Source organism: Alosa sapidissima, chromosome 5 (genome assembly GCF_018492685.1).
Source record: "Alosa sapidissima isolate fAloSap1 chromosome 5, fAloSap1.pri, whole genome shotgun sequence".
NCBI classification, from domain to species: Eukaryota; Metazoa; Chordata; class Actinopteri; order Clupeiformes; family Clupeidae; genus Alosa; species Alosa sapidissima.
This window is the reverse complement of record NC_055961.1, coordinates 3057439-3074133: the sequence shown is the minus strand read 5'-3', so window position 1 is coordinate 3074133 and position 16695 is coordinate 3057439. Positions and strand designations below refer to the sequence as shown.

General features: G+C 42.4%; 1 protein-coding gene across 2 annotated transcripts; it reads left to right on the top strand.

Annotated features, from left to right (window-relative positions):
• Positions 1 to 6757: 6757 nt before the first annotated feature.
• LOC121709325 (tripartite motif-containing protein 16-like) lies at positions 6758 to 15398 on the top strand. 2 transcript variants are annotated; one of them, XM_042092612.1, is made up of 9 exons: positions 6758 to 7384; positions 8486 to 8581; positions 11009 to 11242; positions 11806 to 11977; positions 12090 to 12122; positions 12330 to 12386; positions 13075 to 13131; positions 14201 to 14752; positions 14792 to 15398. In XM_042092612.1, the coding sequence occupies exons 1-8, from the start codon at positions 6803 to 6805 to the stop codon at positions 14716 to 14718; spliced, it is 1749 nt and encodes a 582-aa protein (XP_041948546.1). In that variant the 5' UTR covers positions 6758 to 6802; the 3' UTR covers positions 14719 to 14752; positions 14792 to 15398. The 2 variants fall into 2 exon arrangements, with proteins under 2 accessions (XP_041948546.1, XP_041948545.1); XM_042092611.1 differs by having other exon boundaries at positions 14201 to 15398.
• The last annotated feature ends 1297 nt before the right edge of the window (positions 15399 to 16695 follow it).

Below are 16695 nucleotides of genomic sequence, written 5' to 3'. Positions count from 1 at the left end.
ACATGATGTGGAACAGTGTGTGTGTCAGCCTGAGTCTAGGATCAAAATCTGATTTGATTTTATTATTAGGGGTCCGAGCAGCGTAGCTGCAGGACCCCTATTGTTTCTGTACCGTTCATTTTTTGCCAAAATTCTGTAAAAGTCATACTGCAGCCTAAACCGTAACTCCAAAACTCTTGAAATTTTCAGGTATGGTTACCAGTACCCCCCTCTACCCATAACCCAAAATATGGGGTACTGCACCCAAAGGTGGCGCTATTGGGGAAAAAAAGTTAATTATACTTATTTCTCCTTACCAGATTGACCTAGACTCAAAATTCTTTCATAATATTAATCTCTAAACTCAGATGCATCTTTTTGGCCCTGGTCTTATGGTCTACAAATGTTTACTTTTGACACAATTTCATGGAAAAGCCAAACATTATAAAAAGTTTCACACTCTTCAAAAATAATCAAATCTTCACCAAAATTCTCACAGACAATGTTTAGACCAAGCCTCACAAAAGTTATCGCTCAGAATTTTGATATTTTGTTCCATTTCAGAGATATAGGCCAATAAAGTTAGACCACTTAGGCCTTTTTTCCTACATCACCTATATTCCTATAAACTGTAAGTCCTAGAAACTTGACATTTTCAAGTATTGTTACCAGTACCCCCCACATCATAAAAAGTTTCACAGGCTTCAAAAATGATCAAATCTTCACCAAAATTCTCACACACAATGTTTAGACAAAGCCTCACAAAAGTTATCAAAATAATTTGGATATGTTGTTCCATTTCAGAGATATAGGCCAATAAAGTTTGACCACTCAGCCCATTTATCCTATATCACCTATATTCCTATATGAGTAATTTATTTTCTTGGATAACAACCATACAAGCATCATTAGGTGGATACCATTAACAGTGCACATTTTCAGATCTGTACTCTTTTTTTATAAAGCCCTTAATTCTATTGTCAAATGTATGCTAGGAATTTTCTTGATGTTGTGTGTTTGCCAACACACATTTTCACCATGTGAATGTGACTACCCAATATGTATCATTGTCAGTGGCTCAGTGGGATAATGCCTTGTACTGGTGTTTCTAAGGTTGATAATTCAAATCCCTATTACAGATTTAGGAGCAATGTGCACATGCTATTGGTCATTTAAGATTCACACCATTGAACAGCACCTGAATGACATCAGCCAATCAACATTCACACTCATTAGTTGCCAAGAATCAGAATGCCGGTACTCTCTATTACATTTAGGGGAACTTCTTTGTTTACTATTTTTCCTTCATCATTAAGTCTATGATATTTATATTTCATCCATTAGTGTTCTTCTCTACAATTGTCTAATTGCCCCAGAATTTCAAAAAGTTTTTAGGTGTACTCTTTTAGGAAAGCCCTTCATTTTATTGTCAAATGTATGCTTGGAGTTTTTCTTGTTGTGTGTTTACCAATACACATTTTCACCATGTGAATGTGACTGGCCAAAATGTAGGATTGACAGTGGCTCAGTGGGATAATGCCTTGTACTGGTGATCCTTAGGTTGAGAGTTCAAATCCCACTTGAAGCATTAGTGTTCAAATGCTGTTGGGTTGTGGAGGTTAGCATACTAGAATAGAATGCTGTTGGGTTCTTGAGGTTAGCACACTGTAACATTACAGCTACTTGTCAATATGGGCTTGTAGTCCAAGGCAACTATAACTGTGTAATTATAGGCTGTTTATCTTATTGACTCCGACACAGCTGTAGCCTATAATTATTTGTTATTCTTATAATATTTGTCATTTCTTATCCATATTTAGTCGGCTCTTCCACTTGACAGAACAACTCTGTATCGGTTAAGGATGTCACGCATGAAACAATGCTGCAGAAACACGAAAATACGACTGAGTTTAGTAGGCTATCATTTCAGTTCCTGTTTATCTATTGCACGATGGGTAATAATTTAAAGGAATCGTGTTGCAGTCTTGTAAATAGTGACCCTGCAAGATCCCTAGTCATTGCAAAATCATAGTCTGTGACTTAAAACTCTACTACTTGTCTTTAGATGTGAGAGGGTCTGAGACTGTAGTCTTTCAAAAATCTTTTCCAAATCTTTGCAAATCTTTCCAAAGTCTGTCAGTGTAAGGAGGGCTTGAGGTGAAAGTGCTGTGGAGAAATTGCAGGATTGTTTGGGTCTGCCACCTAACCACGCCCAGTTTACCTGCTGGGAAACCCTGTAGCTCCGGAGCAGGGGCTCAGACCAGGATAAATTGTTTGCTCGCCCTCAGTTCACTCGTTTGTTCATCTCAACCCAGCACTCCAGTGTGTCCTGCTCTGTGTGCGTCTTTGAGTTAACGTAAGTCATCACTTTAATGACCCTCATGACTTTTGTGATGTTTATCAGTTTGTAGAGTAGCTCTGCCATCATGTGTAAAGTTAAGGTCTTTGTTTGTTGGTTTGGTGTGTTGGAGTCCCATGTGAGAGATGATTAGGTGATGTTGGTTGACTTGGGATGTCAAGTATGAGTATATTTGTGAGTTGGGATCTGTACTGATTTACCCCATTTCACTGATTACTCCATTTTCTGTTTGTTTCCTCTTTGATGCAGCACACATACAAGTAAAGAACAAAAGAACAGATGAATTGAAACTCAAAGTTCACTTTAAAGTCAAAGTCAAAGTCAAAGTCAGCTTTATTGTCAATTTCTTCACATGTTCCAGACATACAAAGAGATCGAAATTACGTTTCTCACTATCCCACGGTTAAGACAAGACATATTTTTCCAATTTAAGTCCACAGACAAACATAACATTCAAGTAAACAAAAAAGTAAGTAAATAAGTAAATAAGAGGGCACATATAATAATGAAAAAAATAAGAGCAGCAAAATTTGGTTGAAATTGTTCAAAAGAAATTGTTCACTTGTGTTGCACGAAACCTGCCATCTCCGTGTCATCACTCCATACCATTGAGCCTTCTGACCGAGGCTCTGCCTGCTCGCCACACACTCACTCTATCTCGACCCACATCGCCCCCTACAGTTCCTTCAGTTGGGTTGTGGAGGTTAGCATACTAGAATAGAATACTGTTGGGTTGTGGAGGTTAGCACACTATAACGTTACAGTTACTTGTCAGGACTTGTCGTGCAAGGCAAGTATAACTGCATAATTATAGGCTGTTCATCTTATTGACTCCAACACAGAACCCACCCCCACCCCAACCAAGAATAGATTGTGATCTAATCCAATTTCAGGATCCTTGTTTCTCTTTGAACAACCCATTTTCAAGATTTGATCCAATCCGATAGCCGAAATCCGGTAACTGAAATCCGATAACTGAAATCCAATCACGTTTCTTTTGAACAATTGGGCCCAAACAATCGAAACATATGTAAACTAAAAAGCTATGCTACCTCATGTTCATTTTGCTCGGACCCCGTTAATCACCGCTTGCGGTTATATTTTATTTTGGATTTGACAGACAACATAATCCAAAGGATAACATGTTAAAGTGCAAACATTTCTTTCTAACATGGTCCTTGGTGTTAGGACAATTACTGTAACACATAACATAAGACCTATTGCAGGACAAAGACAATAATATTTCATACATTATACAAAACACCCAGGGTTGAGGAGCATTCTAAAATGAAAGAAAAGGAAAGAGAGAAAGAAGATGTGACAATTTGAGTTAAACAAGGTATCAAGGTATGAAGTGTAATGAATCTTTGTAACTAATGATTTGAGAATGTTGCTTTTTTTGGAGATGAGTTATCAACATGTTGATCTCATCATAGCAACCTGCAGGTTTCTGTAATATTTGGACACAAAGTCCTCATTATATTCATCAGTCTTGTCGGACAGGTTTAGCACTAAGTGCTGCTATGGAGGAAAACAGTTTAAAAAAAGGAGCAACTCTGCCTTTATCAAATAGTATAGTAACTAGATATTAAATAATAAGAACTAGATATTAAATTTGACCGCCGCTCAGTCCTGCATATTCTGTCTGCAAAAAAATAAATCAGGCTTCACTTGTTGATTTCTCTCCATCCTGTATATTTGCATCATTAATAATCCTATCATTCTATGTGTGTGTGTGTGTCTGTGTGTGTGTATGTGTTTGTATGTAAGTAATGTGTGTGTGTGTGTGTATGTAAGGGAATGTGTGTGTGTGCGTATGTCTCTGTGTGTGTGTGTGTTTAAGTAAATGTGTGTGTGTGTGTGTGTATGTAAGTGAATGTGTGTGTGTGTGGGGGGGGGGGCAGTGTATGTAGCCAGTGTAGCTGGATGAGCAGCGGGGTAACATGTGCCCTTTTGGGTTGGTTGTAGACCAGGTGTGCCGCCGTGTTCTGGATCATCTGAAGTGGTTTCACTGCGCAGGCTGGGAGACCTGTCAGAAGGGCGTTGCAGTAGTCGAGTCGTGAGATGACTATTGCCTGAACCAGAAGTTTGGTAGCATCTTGAGTCAAGTAAGTCCTGATTTTCCGTATGTTGTAGAGTGCGAAACGGCATGACCGGGCGACTGAGGCAACATGATCTGAGAAGTTTAGTTGGTTGTCGAGAACAACTCCTAGATTTCTTGCTGTCCTGGTAGGTGAAACAGACAGGGAGTCAAATTTGATGTTGATGTCGTGGTGTATGGTAGGTTTAGCTGGGAGGACCAGCAGTTCAGTCTTTGAGAGGTTCAGCTGGAGGTGGTGTGCCTTCATCCATGTAGCTATGTCTGAGAGGCAATCCGAGATCCGTGCTGAAACCAAGGGGTCATCAGGTGGAAAGGACAGATAGAGCTGTGTGTCGTCTGCATAGCAGTGGTATGAGAAGCCATGCGAACGGATAATCTGTCCCAAGGAGGTGGTGTACATAGCAAAGAGAAGGGGGCCCAGCACTGAGCCCTGGGGGACCCCTGTGGTGAGATGGTGAGTTGCAGGTAGCTGACCAAGCCATGATACGTTAAACGAGCGTCCTGTGAGGTAGGATTCAAACCAGGAGAGAGCAGAACCGGAGATTCCCATGTTAGAGAGTATAGAGAGAAGGATGCGGTGATTAACCGTGTCAAAGGCAGCCGATAAGTCAAGCAGAAGGAGTACTGATGACCGAGCGGTCGCCCTGGCTTCTTTTAAGGCTTCTGTTACAGACAGCAGAGCCGTTTCGGTAGAGTGGCCGCTTTTGAACCCAGACTGATTTGGATCCAGAAGGTTGTTCTGTGAAAGGAAGTCAGAGACCTGTTTGGAGACTGCTCGTTCAATGCCTATGGATAGGAAAGGCAGGAGTGAGACAGGGCGGTAGTTCTCGACTTGAGCAGGGTTGAGGGAAGCTTTCTTAAGTAACGGTGTTACCCGGGCCATTTTGAACGCTGTTGGAAAAGTGCCGGAGGTTAGCGAGGCATTGATCACATGTGTGATAGCTGGAGCGATGGTCAGGCTGATGGACTGAAGTAGGCTCGTAGGTATAGGGTCCAGCGAGCATGTGGTAGGATGGCTGCATGTCAGGAGTCTAGATACTTCACTCTCGGAGAGAGGCGCGAATGCTGAAAAAGATGTTCCAGCAGTCCCTAGAGGTTGTAGGAGTGCGGTATCTGAGTCAGATGCGTTGAGTGGGCATGTAGAGAATTGACTGCTGATTGCCGCCACTTTGTTTGTAAAGAATGAGGCGAGGGTATCTGCAGTAAGGCTGGATGGAGGAGGAGGCAGCTGAGGGTTGAGTAGCAATCATTGGGTGCAGTTCACAGCATCTCAGCAGAAGATGGTGGCAATTTAAACACTGTGTGTTTGTATCGTCATGTTTAACACAGGGCTGCAACAGCACACATTAACACGGTAACCCAGCCTCTTGAGACCAATATACCATACAAACATTGTCATCAAGGGTTCTCTAGTTATTCCAATACACCATACACATGTTATCTTGGGTGCAAGGGTTCTCTAGTTATTCCAATATACCATACCATACTGGTTAAGAGTATTTTGGGTACTGGATATTTCAATGTGGTAATATGGTGGCAGCATGGAGGGGAGTGTCTCCAGGACGCTGGTTTCACTGTTAAGCCTTCATGAGGTGTCGTGGGCCTAACTTAACGAAACATCGGTGAATGAGGGTGCCCACTTGATAACCCCAATGACATGCCGCATACTATATACTGCTGTTGGATGGGCCATTTGTATTGTGCTTGTGACCATTTGTTGGCAGATTTGTGGGTAGTGTGCTTTTTAAAGTTAAACTTGAGCAGGGGCTTCTGAATGTGTTTTTACCTTGGATTTTGGCACAAGGGATTTTAACATCTAATCCTGTGTATTAATGTAACACATGTTATCTTGGGTGCAAGGGTTCTCTAGTTATTCAGCTTCAGCAAAGACAACTTTGACAACTCGTATTTGGCCGCTGCATTAGCGCTAGTGGTGGTCATAATTACGCACACTGGTCTGCTGCCTGGTCATTACTGGATGACCACAGACCAGTAGAGCTTTAACACCAGAGCAGATGGCACTTAACTCACCACACTGATCTGAACTGCAGAGGCTCAAGATTCCTGATACAAAACATCTGACCTAACTACAGGGGGCCCAACTAACACAGAATCTACAGTGTGTTATAACTGCAAATGACACTCGCAGTGCGTTGAGTCCACTTCAGTTCATGCCATAAATATCAATCTATTTCCAGTCTCTTATTCAGACACACAGGTATGTGATTGGCTACCCCCTCACCCTCCCCCTCCCCCACCTGTTCTGCCCCTGAGAGTTCTGTTGACGCAAAACGGAAACAAGACTCAACTCTCACTCTGCTGCTGCTTCTCAGAGTGCACTTGGTGTTTGTTAGAGCTAGAAAATGGCAGAAGCGATTTCTCAGGAGGAAGACTCTTTCACATGTCCAGTGTGTCTGGATCTGCTGAGGGATCCAGTGGCTATTTCCTGTGGACATAATTACTGTATGAGGTGCATTAAGGGCTGCTGGGATCAGGAGGACCAGAAAGAAGTCTACAGCTGCCCCCTGTGCAAACACACCTTCACTCCCAGACCTGTCCTCTACAAAAACCCTCTGATTGCTGAAATGGTGGAGAAATTTAGGAGGACCAAAATCCAAGCTGCTCCACACAATTATGTTGGACATGGAGATGTGGAGTGTGACGTCTGCACTGGGAGAAAACTCAAAGCTGTGAAGTCCTGTCTGGAGTGTCTGGTGTCTTACTGTGAAACTCACTATAAAGTTCACAATGACCTTAACCCAGGAAGAAAACACTCAGTGGTTGATGCCACAGGCCAGCTACAGGAGAGGATCTGCTCTCGTCATGAGAAGGTTCTTGAGATATTTTGTCGTACTGATCAGAATTGTATCTGCCTTATGTGTCTGATGGACGATCATAAAGGCCACGACACAGTCACAGCTGCTGCAGAACGGACTAACAAGCAGGTGAGTACTGGAGCTACACTTGTGTCTTCATTTCATGAGAGGTTGAATAGAATGTGTTTGATTAATTATAAGAAGATTGGGCCTCATTCACCAATATCTTCCTAATAATTTTCTTAACTTTGTTGCATTACTGTCAGTGAGTACATGTCAGTCAGAGTAATTCAAAAACGTACCTTCATATTACATATTCATATTCATCTTCTGTTAGCGTATTTGTGAGTATAGCCTGCACAATGCAAAGATATAAAATATAATATGGTGCATTTCCATAGGCCTGCTCATAGAATATAACATTGCGAGACACTCTCTTCTATGATCCCAGAAAGATTTTCTTTGACTTGTTACTTTGTTGAAAATGTATTTAATCTAATGACATGATGAATTGCATTCACATATCCTTGCACTATGCGCAACTAGTTTTTCATCTGGACCATAGGACCATCTGAACTGAGACTGAAAGCTAATTACTTTCACATTCTTCTTGAAGTGACAGGCACTCAATTAGGCCTACACACCACAAATGACATTAAAGACAAGTGTAATAATTCAAAAATCAATATGAAGTATTCAAATTACTAGATATGTTTAGTTATTAGTAATTATCCAGATCATAAAATATGATAAATTATTAATGAAATATAGTTTATATGAATTCCAAAATAGGAAATAGAAACCAATGACATAAGCCATCACTTACTGTGTGTGTGTGTGGAGTGTCGATCAATGTCTAGGATGGCCAAAGTATTGAATTTGAAATTCTTCACATGGTAGGCCTACTGGTATAGAAATAATAATTTTGGTATCATGACACTAGTTGTGGGGGGCTAGGGGATGTGTCCCCACCAACGCTGAGACCAGACCTACGTCACTGATATGGTAGCATCCTCCTGAACATGATGCTACACAAAAGGTCATTTTTACAAGCTCTGAGCCAGCTTGATTTGTTTAATACTTAAAAAAACAGTTCTCCACCTGAAATGGGTTTATGCTGTTTCTACACTATTACCTGTTTATCAAGAAATTATTAAGTTTGATTTGTAATCATTCTGTTGACACATGATTAGGAAGCATAGTTAAGCATGTGTGTATTTGAAACAACAGGTGCAGTTGGGGCAGAGCCAGAGGAGATTCCAGCAGAGACTCCAGGAGAGAGAGAAGGAGCTGCAGGAGCTGAGGAAGGCTGTGGAGACTCTCAAGGTGAGAAGATAACAGCAGACTGATGAAGGTTTCAGCTCTCCAATGTTACTGTAATCAGTATGGCCGCTGTGATGATAAGCTATTAGCAGATCTCATAATGTCATTTCTCAGAATGAATTTGTTTTTTTAAAATCAGGTTTCTCGGCCAAGTATACTGGCGTATACGAGGAATTTGGTCTCTGTATTTATTATGAATTAGTGAACACACAGAGCACACAGTGAACACACAGTGAGGTGAAGCACACACCACTAACCCAGAGCAGTGAGCTGCCTTGCTATACAGCGGCGCTCGGGGAGCAGTGAGGGGTTACAGTAGGTGCACTTCAGCCATTCCCACTGGTCGGGGATCGAACCGGCAACCCTTCGATTACAAGCCTGAAGCCCTACACTGGTGAAGCCTGAAGCCCTACACTGGTGAAGCCTGAAGCCCTACACTGGTGGAAGTCGTGTCATGGGAGCAAGTGTGTGGACATTCCACCCCTCTTTCCATTTGGAAGCCTGAAGCCCTAACCAGTAGGCCACGGCTGCACATTGGTCATTGCTCAATGATGGACATGTATTGTAGAGCAGACACATACAGATATTAGTAATTAAGCTGCAAAAACAACAGATATTTGTTATTAAGCTGCAAAATCATCAGATATTAGCTATTAAGCTGCAAAATCAACAGAAATTAGCTATTAAGCTGCAAAATCAACAGATATATAAATACATTTTTAATCTGTGTGACATTTCATCGCAGTCTCTTCCTCAGACATAAATCAGATATTAAAAAAACACATACGCATATACACTTGTCCAGACATGTGATTGGTGTTGACAAAGCAATTAGTGAAAATCACAGCATCAAATTGATACACCTCCCACCCCAGAAACTGCATACACCACAATAGACCGTACAGAAATACACAAAAATATACAAATATAAATATACAAATATACAACAGTAGTGGTGAATGGGCATCTTACTATTTACAATAGAAACATACAGCACCTCAACTGGCCCAATCCACTCAGATGCCCACAACCCTCCCACCATACAATGGCAATACAGCGTCATATCATATCAGTATCAGTGCTGTGGAGAATAACCATCAAACCAGGCGGCTGTATGTCTATCCATGTCTGTCATATGGTCAACTCAACTGACCTACCTGTATGTCTATCCATGTCTGTCATATGGTCAACTCAACTGACCTACCTGTATGTCTATCCATGTATGTCATTTGGTCAACTCAACTGACCTACCTGTATGTCTATCCATGTCTGTCATATGGTCAACTCAACTGACCTACCTGTATGACTATCCATGTCTGTTGTGTGGGGTGCTTAACTGACATTCTATACTGAGGTGATTACAACTGCACTCTAAAAAGTGATGTTAAAAATGACACATCTGCTGTGTGTGCACAGCAGATGACACATCTGCTGTGTGTGCTCAGACAACACATTTTGTGTGAATTTCAATACAGCAATTCTGGCTGGGTGAAGTTAAAGATAAATATCAGCTATCTAACAAAACAAACTGTTTAAACTGTCTTTCACCCAGCCAGCCACACAATTGCTGTGTTGAAATTGACACAAAATGTGTTGTTCCTGAGCAAACACAGCAGATGTGTCACTTTTTAGAGTGTGATCTCTAAATTGGGCTAGATTGGGCAGCTGTGGCCTACTGGTTAGCACTTAGGACTTGTAACCGGAGGGTTGCCGGTTCAAACCCCGACCAGTAGGCACGGCTGAAGTGCCCTTGAGCAAGGCACCTAACCCCTCACTGCTCCCCGAGCGCCGCTGTTGATGCAGGCAGCTCACTGCGCCGGGATTAGTGTGTGCTTCACCTCACTGTGTGTTCACTGTGTGCTGTGTGTGTTTCACTAATTCACGGATTGGGATAAATGCAGAGACCAAATTTCCCTTAAGGGATCAAAAGAGTATATATACTATATATACTTGATCTGTAAGTGAGCAGGATATGGGGTGTAGCCTATATAGAATTATATATCATAGAGTTTTGGAATGTTATCAGCTGCCTCCATATGTTGGTAAATGGAAAGGTGCATACATGGATGGGTAATACGTGTGGGGTTTGAATAACACTATGGACAGGCTCTTGACTGTTTGAATAACACTATGGACAGGCTCTTGACTGTTTGAATAACACTATGGACAGGCTCTTGACTGTTTGAATAACATTATGGACAGGCTCTTGACTGTTTGGTACTATGGATGTTGTGTGTGATACTGTGTTGACATTGTGTGGTGGGAGGGTTGTGTGTGTGTGTGGACTTTATAGTTGGTACTTTTGTTGTGGCCCAGCACACATAGTTCAGATCTCTTGGATGTGTGTGTGTGTGTGTGTGTGTGTACTGTACACTTTTCACACCTCCCTGTGTGTGTCTCCTGCCCTCCTCTTTGTGTGTCTCCTAACAGAGCTCTGCACAGACAGCAGTGGAGGACAGTGAGAGGATCTTTACTGAGATGATCCGCTCCATTGAGAGAAGGCGCTCTGAGGTGAAAGAGCTGATCAGAGCTCAGGAGAAGGCTGAGGTGAGTCGGGCTGAAGGACTCCTGAAGCGAATGGAGCAGGAGATTGCTGAGCTGAAGAGGAGAGATGTTGAGCTGGAGAAGCTTTCACACACAAAAGATCACATCCAATTCCTCAAGGTAACATTCAACTGCACTCCTGAAACTAAAATGTGTCTGAAAAAAAATCTGTAAAAGTGTTAGTAGGCGTGGTGGAGAAGCGGTGACATCATTGACTGGTGATTGGTTGACCTGGGTTTGATTTCCTGAACTAGCTGCTGTGAGTCTGTGCCACTCAGGATAAAAGTGCCTGCTAAAGATCAGTCAAGTGAACGGTCTGTAATAAAATCTCTATGTGTGCATATGATGTGTGGTGTGGTAAAAATGATATTGTGCTTTACAGTAGGTAGGTCCTACAATATCTATCTAGGTACACACACTTAAACACACTAATGCATAATTACACACACACTAAACCGATTGATTTAACCCATTATGTCTGCAGCGTTTGAGGAAACAGCTCTGACTGAAAATTCAGACGTCCTGTCTCACCTTCTGTGTGTTTCTCTCTGCAGAATGTTGTGCCAGTCACTGGTGGATAAAAGTGTTTGCTAAATGAATTAATTTAATTGTATTTTTAATAAAACCCAGCCCTGACTGAATATTCACATAGTCTGTCTCAACTTTTATATTTTGCTCTGTAGAATATCCCATCAATCAGAGACTCTCCGCACTCTAAAGATTTACCCAGCGTGACCTTCAACCAGAGTTTCTCTTTTGAGGTGGTGAAGGAATCTGTGTCTGCAGTGAAGGTGCAGCTGGAGGAGAAACTGGATGGCATCTTCAAGCAGGAAGTAGCCAAGATATCTGCAGCAGGTTGGACAAACATCTAGAATGGACACAATCATGTATCATTTGTAGGAGACCTTGTAATGTTCCAGTTGTTACAGATTCATTCTGACTATTTATTTTCTATGTCTGTTAACAGTGACACACATCCAGATCATCAGGTCTTCAGAATGTGAGTCTGTCATCAAGTTACATTCCCTTCCACAGTTGAGATAAGACTTCCTTCTAGAGCTAACAGGTCTGTCAGAGATGCTAAACACAAACATTTCCCCAAAGGAGTGGAGTACACATGAAGATACTATATATGCAGAGCAAATGTGTGTTGGTTTGTTTTGTAGATTGTGTGGGAATGAGTCTCTGTGTTTGTTGCCTGATCCAGGTACTGATCCTGAACTCCTCAGAAGAATTGACAGTATGAAACATCTGCCACTAGCCAGTAAGTCTGAATGATTCTAACAGCCTCTAAGAATTTGGGCACCTCTACTTTCAGCCTTTATATCTGTCTTGCAACAGAATGATAGTTTCACTGAATCTTTTCATCTTTAAAACCTTTCAGCTGCTAAACCTAAGAGGCATAGGGGTGTGGCTGGGCCCCAGAGTTTGAAATGACAGCCCTTTATATTTTATAAATGTCTTAAGACTCTTATGAGGGCTTTAGGACAAAAACAACAAAATACACTAGATCTATTAATTTGTTTTTGAAAATAAACAAAAAGGCAGAAGTTGATGGAGATCAGAGATGGAGTTAGAATTCAGTGTTAATAAACAGTAACTTAGAAAGTGTACTCCAAACCAGTAGATTAGACCGTTTGCTGCTGCAGTTGTCTTGTGATAATGAACTGATTGAGGTGGGTTAGAACTGAAGGTCCTCTAAACATGCCCTTACTCTCCTAATGAAGATGAGGGACTCTTGAATGAGGGCATCTCCATCTTTACTTGCCAGTGGGAGGTTGGAGGGCTTTAACATTTAAGCAGCTGTGGATTCATAATGCCTTCATAATAACCTTCTTTATACAATCTCTACTGATTTGAAAATCAGGTGTGCTGTCATCATTATATATTATCTTAATACTCTATAATGTAACTAAGTTGTATTGGTAATGAAGTGATATTTTCTGTTTCAGTGTCTAGTGTCCAGACTGTCTTTCCTGAATTAGTGACCAGAGAGAAGCTTGTGCAGTGTAAATTGGGCACACAAACAACAAACACACACACACACACACACACACTGTACATACACATACACATGTACGCATTTAAAACACACAAACTAATGTGCATACTCACACAAAGAAACATGCATACATACATACATACATACATATGGAACAGAGGCGAACTGAGCTAGCGTGCTAGTTGCCCGTGTAAATCCTCACACCCCTAACCTTAAGAACGCTTCTCACCGCTGAGTTGGAAGCCTGGGCTTTTAGCGCAGTGGTTAGAGCGTTCGACTCCCATGCCGGTGTGTGTGGAGGTGGCGGGTTCGAGGGCCGTGAGCGGTGGACGAATTACGACCTCTGTGACACACACACACACATTCACACCAATTGACACGTCAGAAATGTCCATCATGCACACACACACTTTACACACAAGTACACATAAAACACACAAACTAATGTGAATACTCACACAAAGAAACATGCATACATAAATACACTCACACACACACACATAGCTACAGCCACAGCCCCACACACACACATAGCTACAGCCACAGCCAAACACACACCACACACATACATGCACACACACACACACACAGACACTCAATACAAAAGAACAAATATCCTATTGGCACTATTTACACAGGCATCTCTATCACACACACACCACATGCACACATATGCACACACACACACACACTTACACATAGACACACACACACACACACGTACATAGCTACAGCCACAGCCACTCAACACAAAAGAAAATATATCCTATTGACACCGTTTACACAACATCTCTATCACACACACACACACGCACACACATACACACACCCAACACAAAATACAGTTTATTGACACTATTTACACAAACATCTCTTACACACACACACACAACAATATTCATGTGTACATGTACACACACACACACACACACACACACACAAACACACACACACACACACACACATATACCGACACATACATACACATACACACACACACACACACACACACAACACACACTGTAATACACAAACACAAGTCTAAGTGTGTCCTGTTTTCTTTTCTCCTTCATCAGATTGCTGTCACTTCACACTGGATCCAAACACAGCACACAGAATCCTCCATCTGTCTGAGGGGAACAGGAGGGTGGAGTGGAGAGCTGAGCTCCAGTCATATCCTGATCATCCAGAGAGATTTGATTTGTGGTGTCAGGTGCTGTGTAGCGAGGGTGTGTCTGGACGCTGCTACTGGGAGGTGGAGCGGAGTGGGGAGTGGGTTCGTATAGCAGTCTCATATAAAAGCATCAGCAGGAAAGGACTGGGTGATGAGTGTGTGTTTGGAGGTAATGATCAGTCCTGGAGTCTAGAACCCCGCTGCTCCAGCTCCTATTTCTGGCACGATAATAAATGGACTAAACTCCCTCTAGTGGCCAGCTCCAGAATAGGAGTGTATGTGGATCACAGGGCAGGAACTCTGGCCTTCTACAGCATCTCTGACACAATCACCCTCCTGCACAGAGTCCAGACCACATTCACTCACACACTCTACCCTGGGTTTGTGGTAAATACTAGATCATCAGTGAAGTTATTGTGACTGACATCCAGCTGCTGTTAGTAACGCTACACACATCCATCACATCTCAGCTGCTGTTAGTAACGCTACACACATCCATCACATCTCACATCTCAGCTGCTGTTAGTAACGCTACACACATCCATCACATCTCACATCTCAGCGGTCAGCATCCAGCCGGTCCTCTCTGTAGTGACCCGTGTGTTGCTCTCGCCTGTACCATGCCCACCTGTACACCTGTACCATGCCCACCTGTACACCTGTACCATGCCCACCTGTACCATGCCCACCTGTACACCTGTACCATGCCCACCTGTACCATGCCCACCTGTACACCTGTACCATGCCCACCTGTACCATGCCCACCTGTACACCTGCACCATGCCCACCTGCACACCTGTACCATGCCCACCTGTACACCTGTACCATGCCCACCTGTACCATGCCCACCTGTACCATGCCCACCTGTACCATGCCCACCTGTACCATGCACACCTGTGATTACTGCCTGTTGTTTTGTGGATTGTCTGACCTGGATTATAACTACTTGGACTTTCACTGGAACAGTTTAGCACGTTTTCCTTTTCTTGTTATGGTAGCGAGGCTACATTTACTTTGGGAGTATTTTTGGTTTCACAAGCTCTTGTCTTCAAGACAACAAACCGACTGCTTGTGTTTGATTCTGATATTAAATATCAACATATATCAACAAATAATAATATCAACAAATATCAATATGTGCTGTTAAAGAATGTGTTTGTGTTGTCTGTATGCTGCTGAGACCTTGAATTTCCCCTGGGGATCAATAAAGTATCTATCTATCTATCTATCTATCTAACACACACTTCCTGCCTCTGTGTCTGCATGTGGGTTCATAATAGCCTTGCCCTGACATCAGCACGTGTGAAGTATCACACTAGTAATGATCTCTTATCTCTGGACCCCTAAGTCCAGACCACATTCACTCACACACTCTACCCTGGACTTCATCAGTCATCATTGAAGCTGCTGTGACCCACACCGTATACAGATGGACAGAAATGACCCCAGATACAGATAGATGCTGTTACCACATCCATACACACCCCCATAAACACATCCCATCTCATCAGCACACACACATAAGCCACCACTCACATGTAAGGATCTGGCAGCTGCCTGAGATTCTCTGTTGTTGGGGAAAACAAAAGCCCAAAAGCACTCCCTCATCTCTGGACCCCAGCAGATATTACAGCGTCTGCACCTCTGGACCTCTGCTGGAACACACATCAGCACACCACACACACACTATTGGGTGGGACATGTGTTGAGGAGCCCAGTGTTTCACCCCCTCTGATCCTGATCCTGCTACGGGCCACTTTGGCTACCCTTACAGAAGGCTGAGAGTGAAGCTAGAAGTAAATATGTATGTGGTTGTACTCATAGACTGTACAGTTTAAATAAGGTTGTACTCATAGACTGAACAGTATCTATAAGGTTGTACTCCAGAGATTAAAAAAGATGTTTAATGTATGATAAAATGTATAAACTTCTTGTTGCAACACGACTAACATGGCAGCACCAATCTCCAAAAGACCAAATTCTTGATATGTATTGGAACTTACGGTGGATAATTTCATAAAGCATATGTTATGACTACCAAAGATTCTAGAGCACTTCAGGTCGTGGAGTTCTTTCCCTCCATCTCTGTATATTCTGTATGCGGACACCTTGGCAGCCGTTATCCCCAACACAACACAGAATGTGGGGTCAGACATCAGGACATGATGTGGGGGAGTGTGTGTGTGTGTGTGTGTGTGTCAGCCTGAAACTAGGACCAAAAGGTGAGACAGAAAGAAGATGCAACATTTCCACTTGAGTTGAACAAGGTATCAAGGAGGTAAACAAGGTATCAAGAATCTTTCTAAGCAATCATATACTTGTAGAATGTTGCTATTTTTGTTCAAGATGAGAGTTATCAACACGTTGATCTCATCATAGTAACCTGCAGGTTTCTGT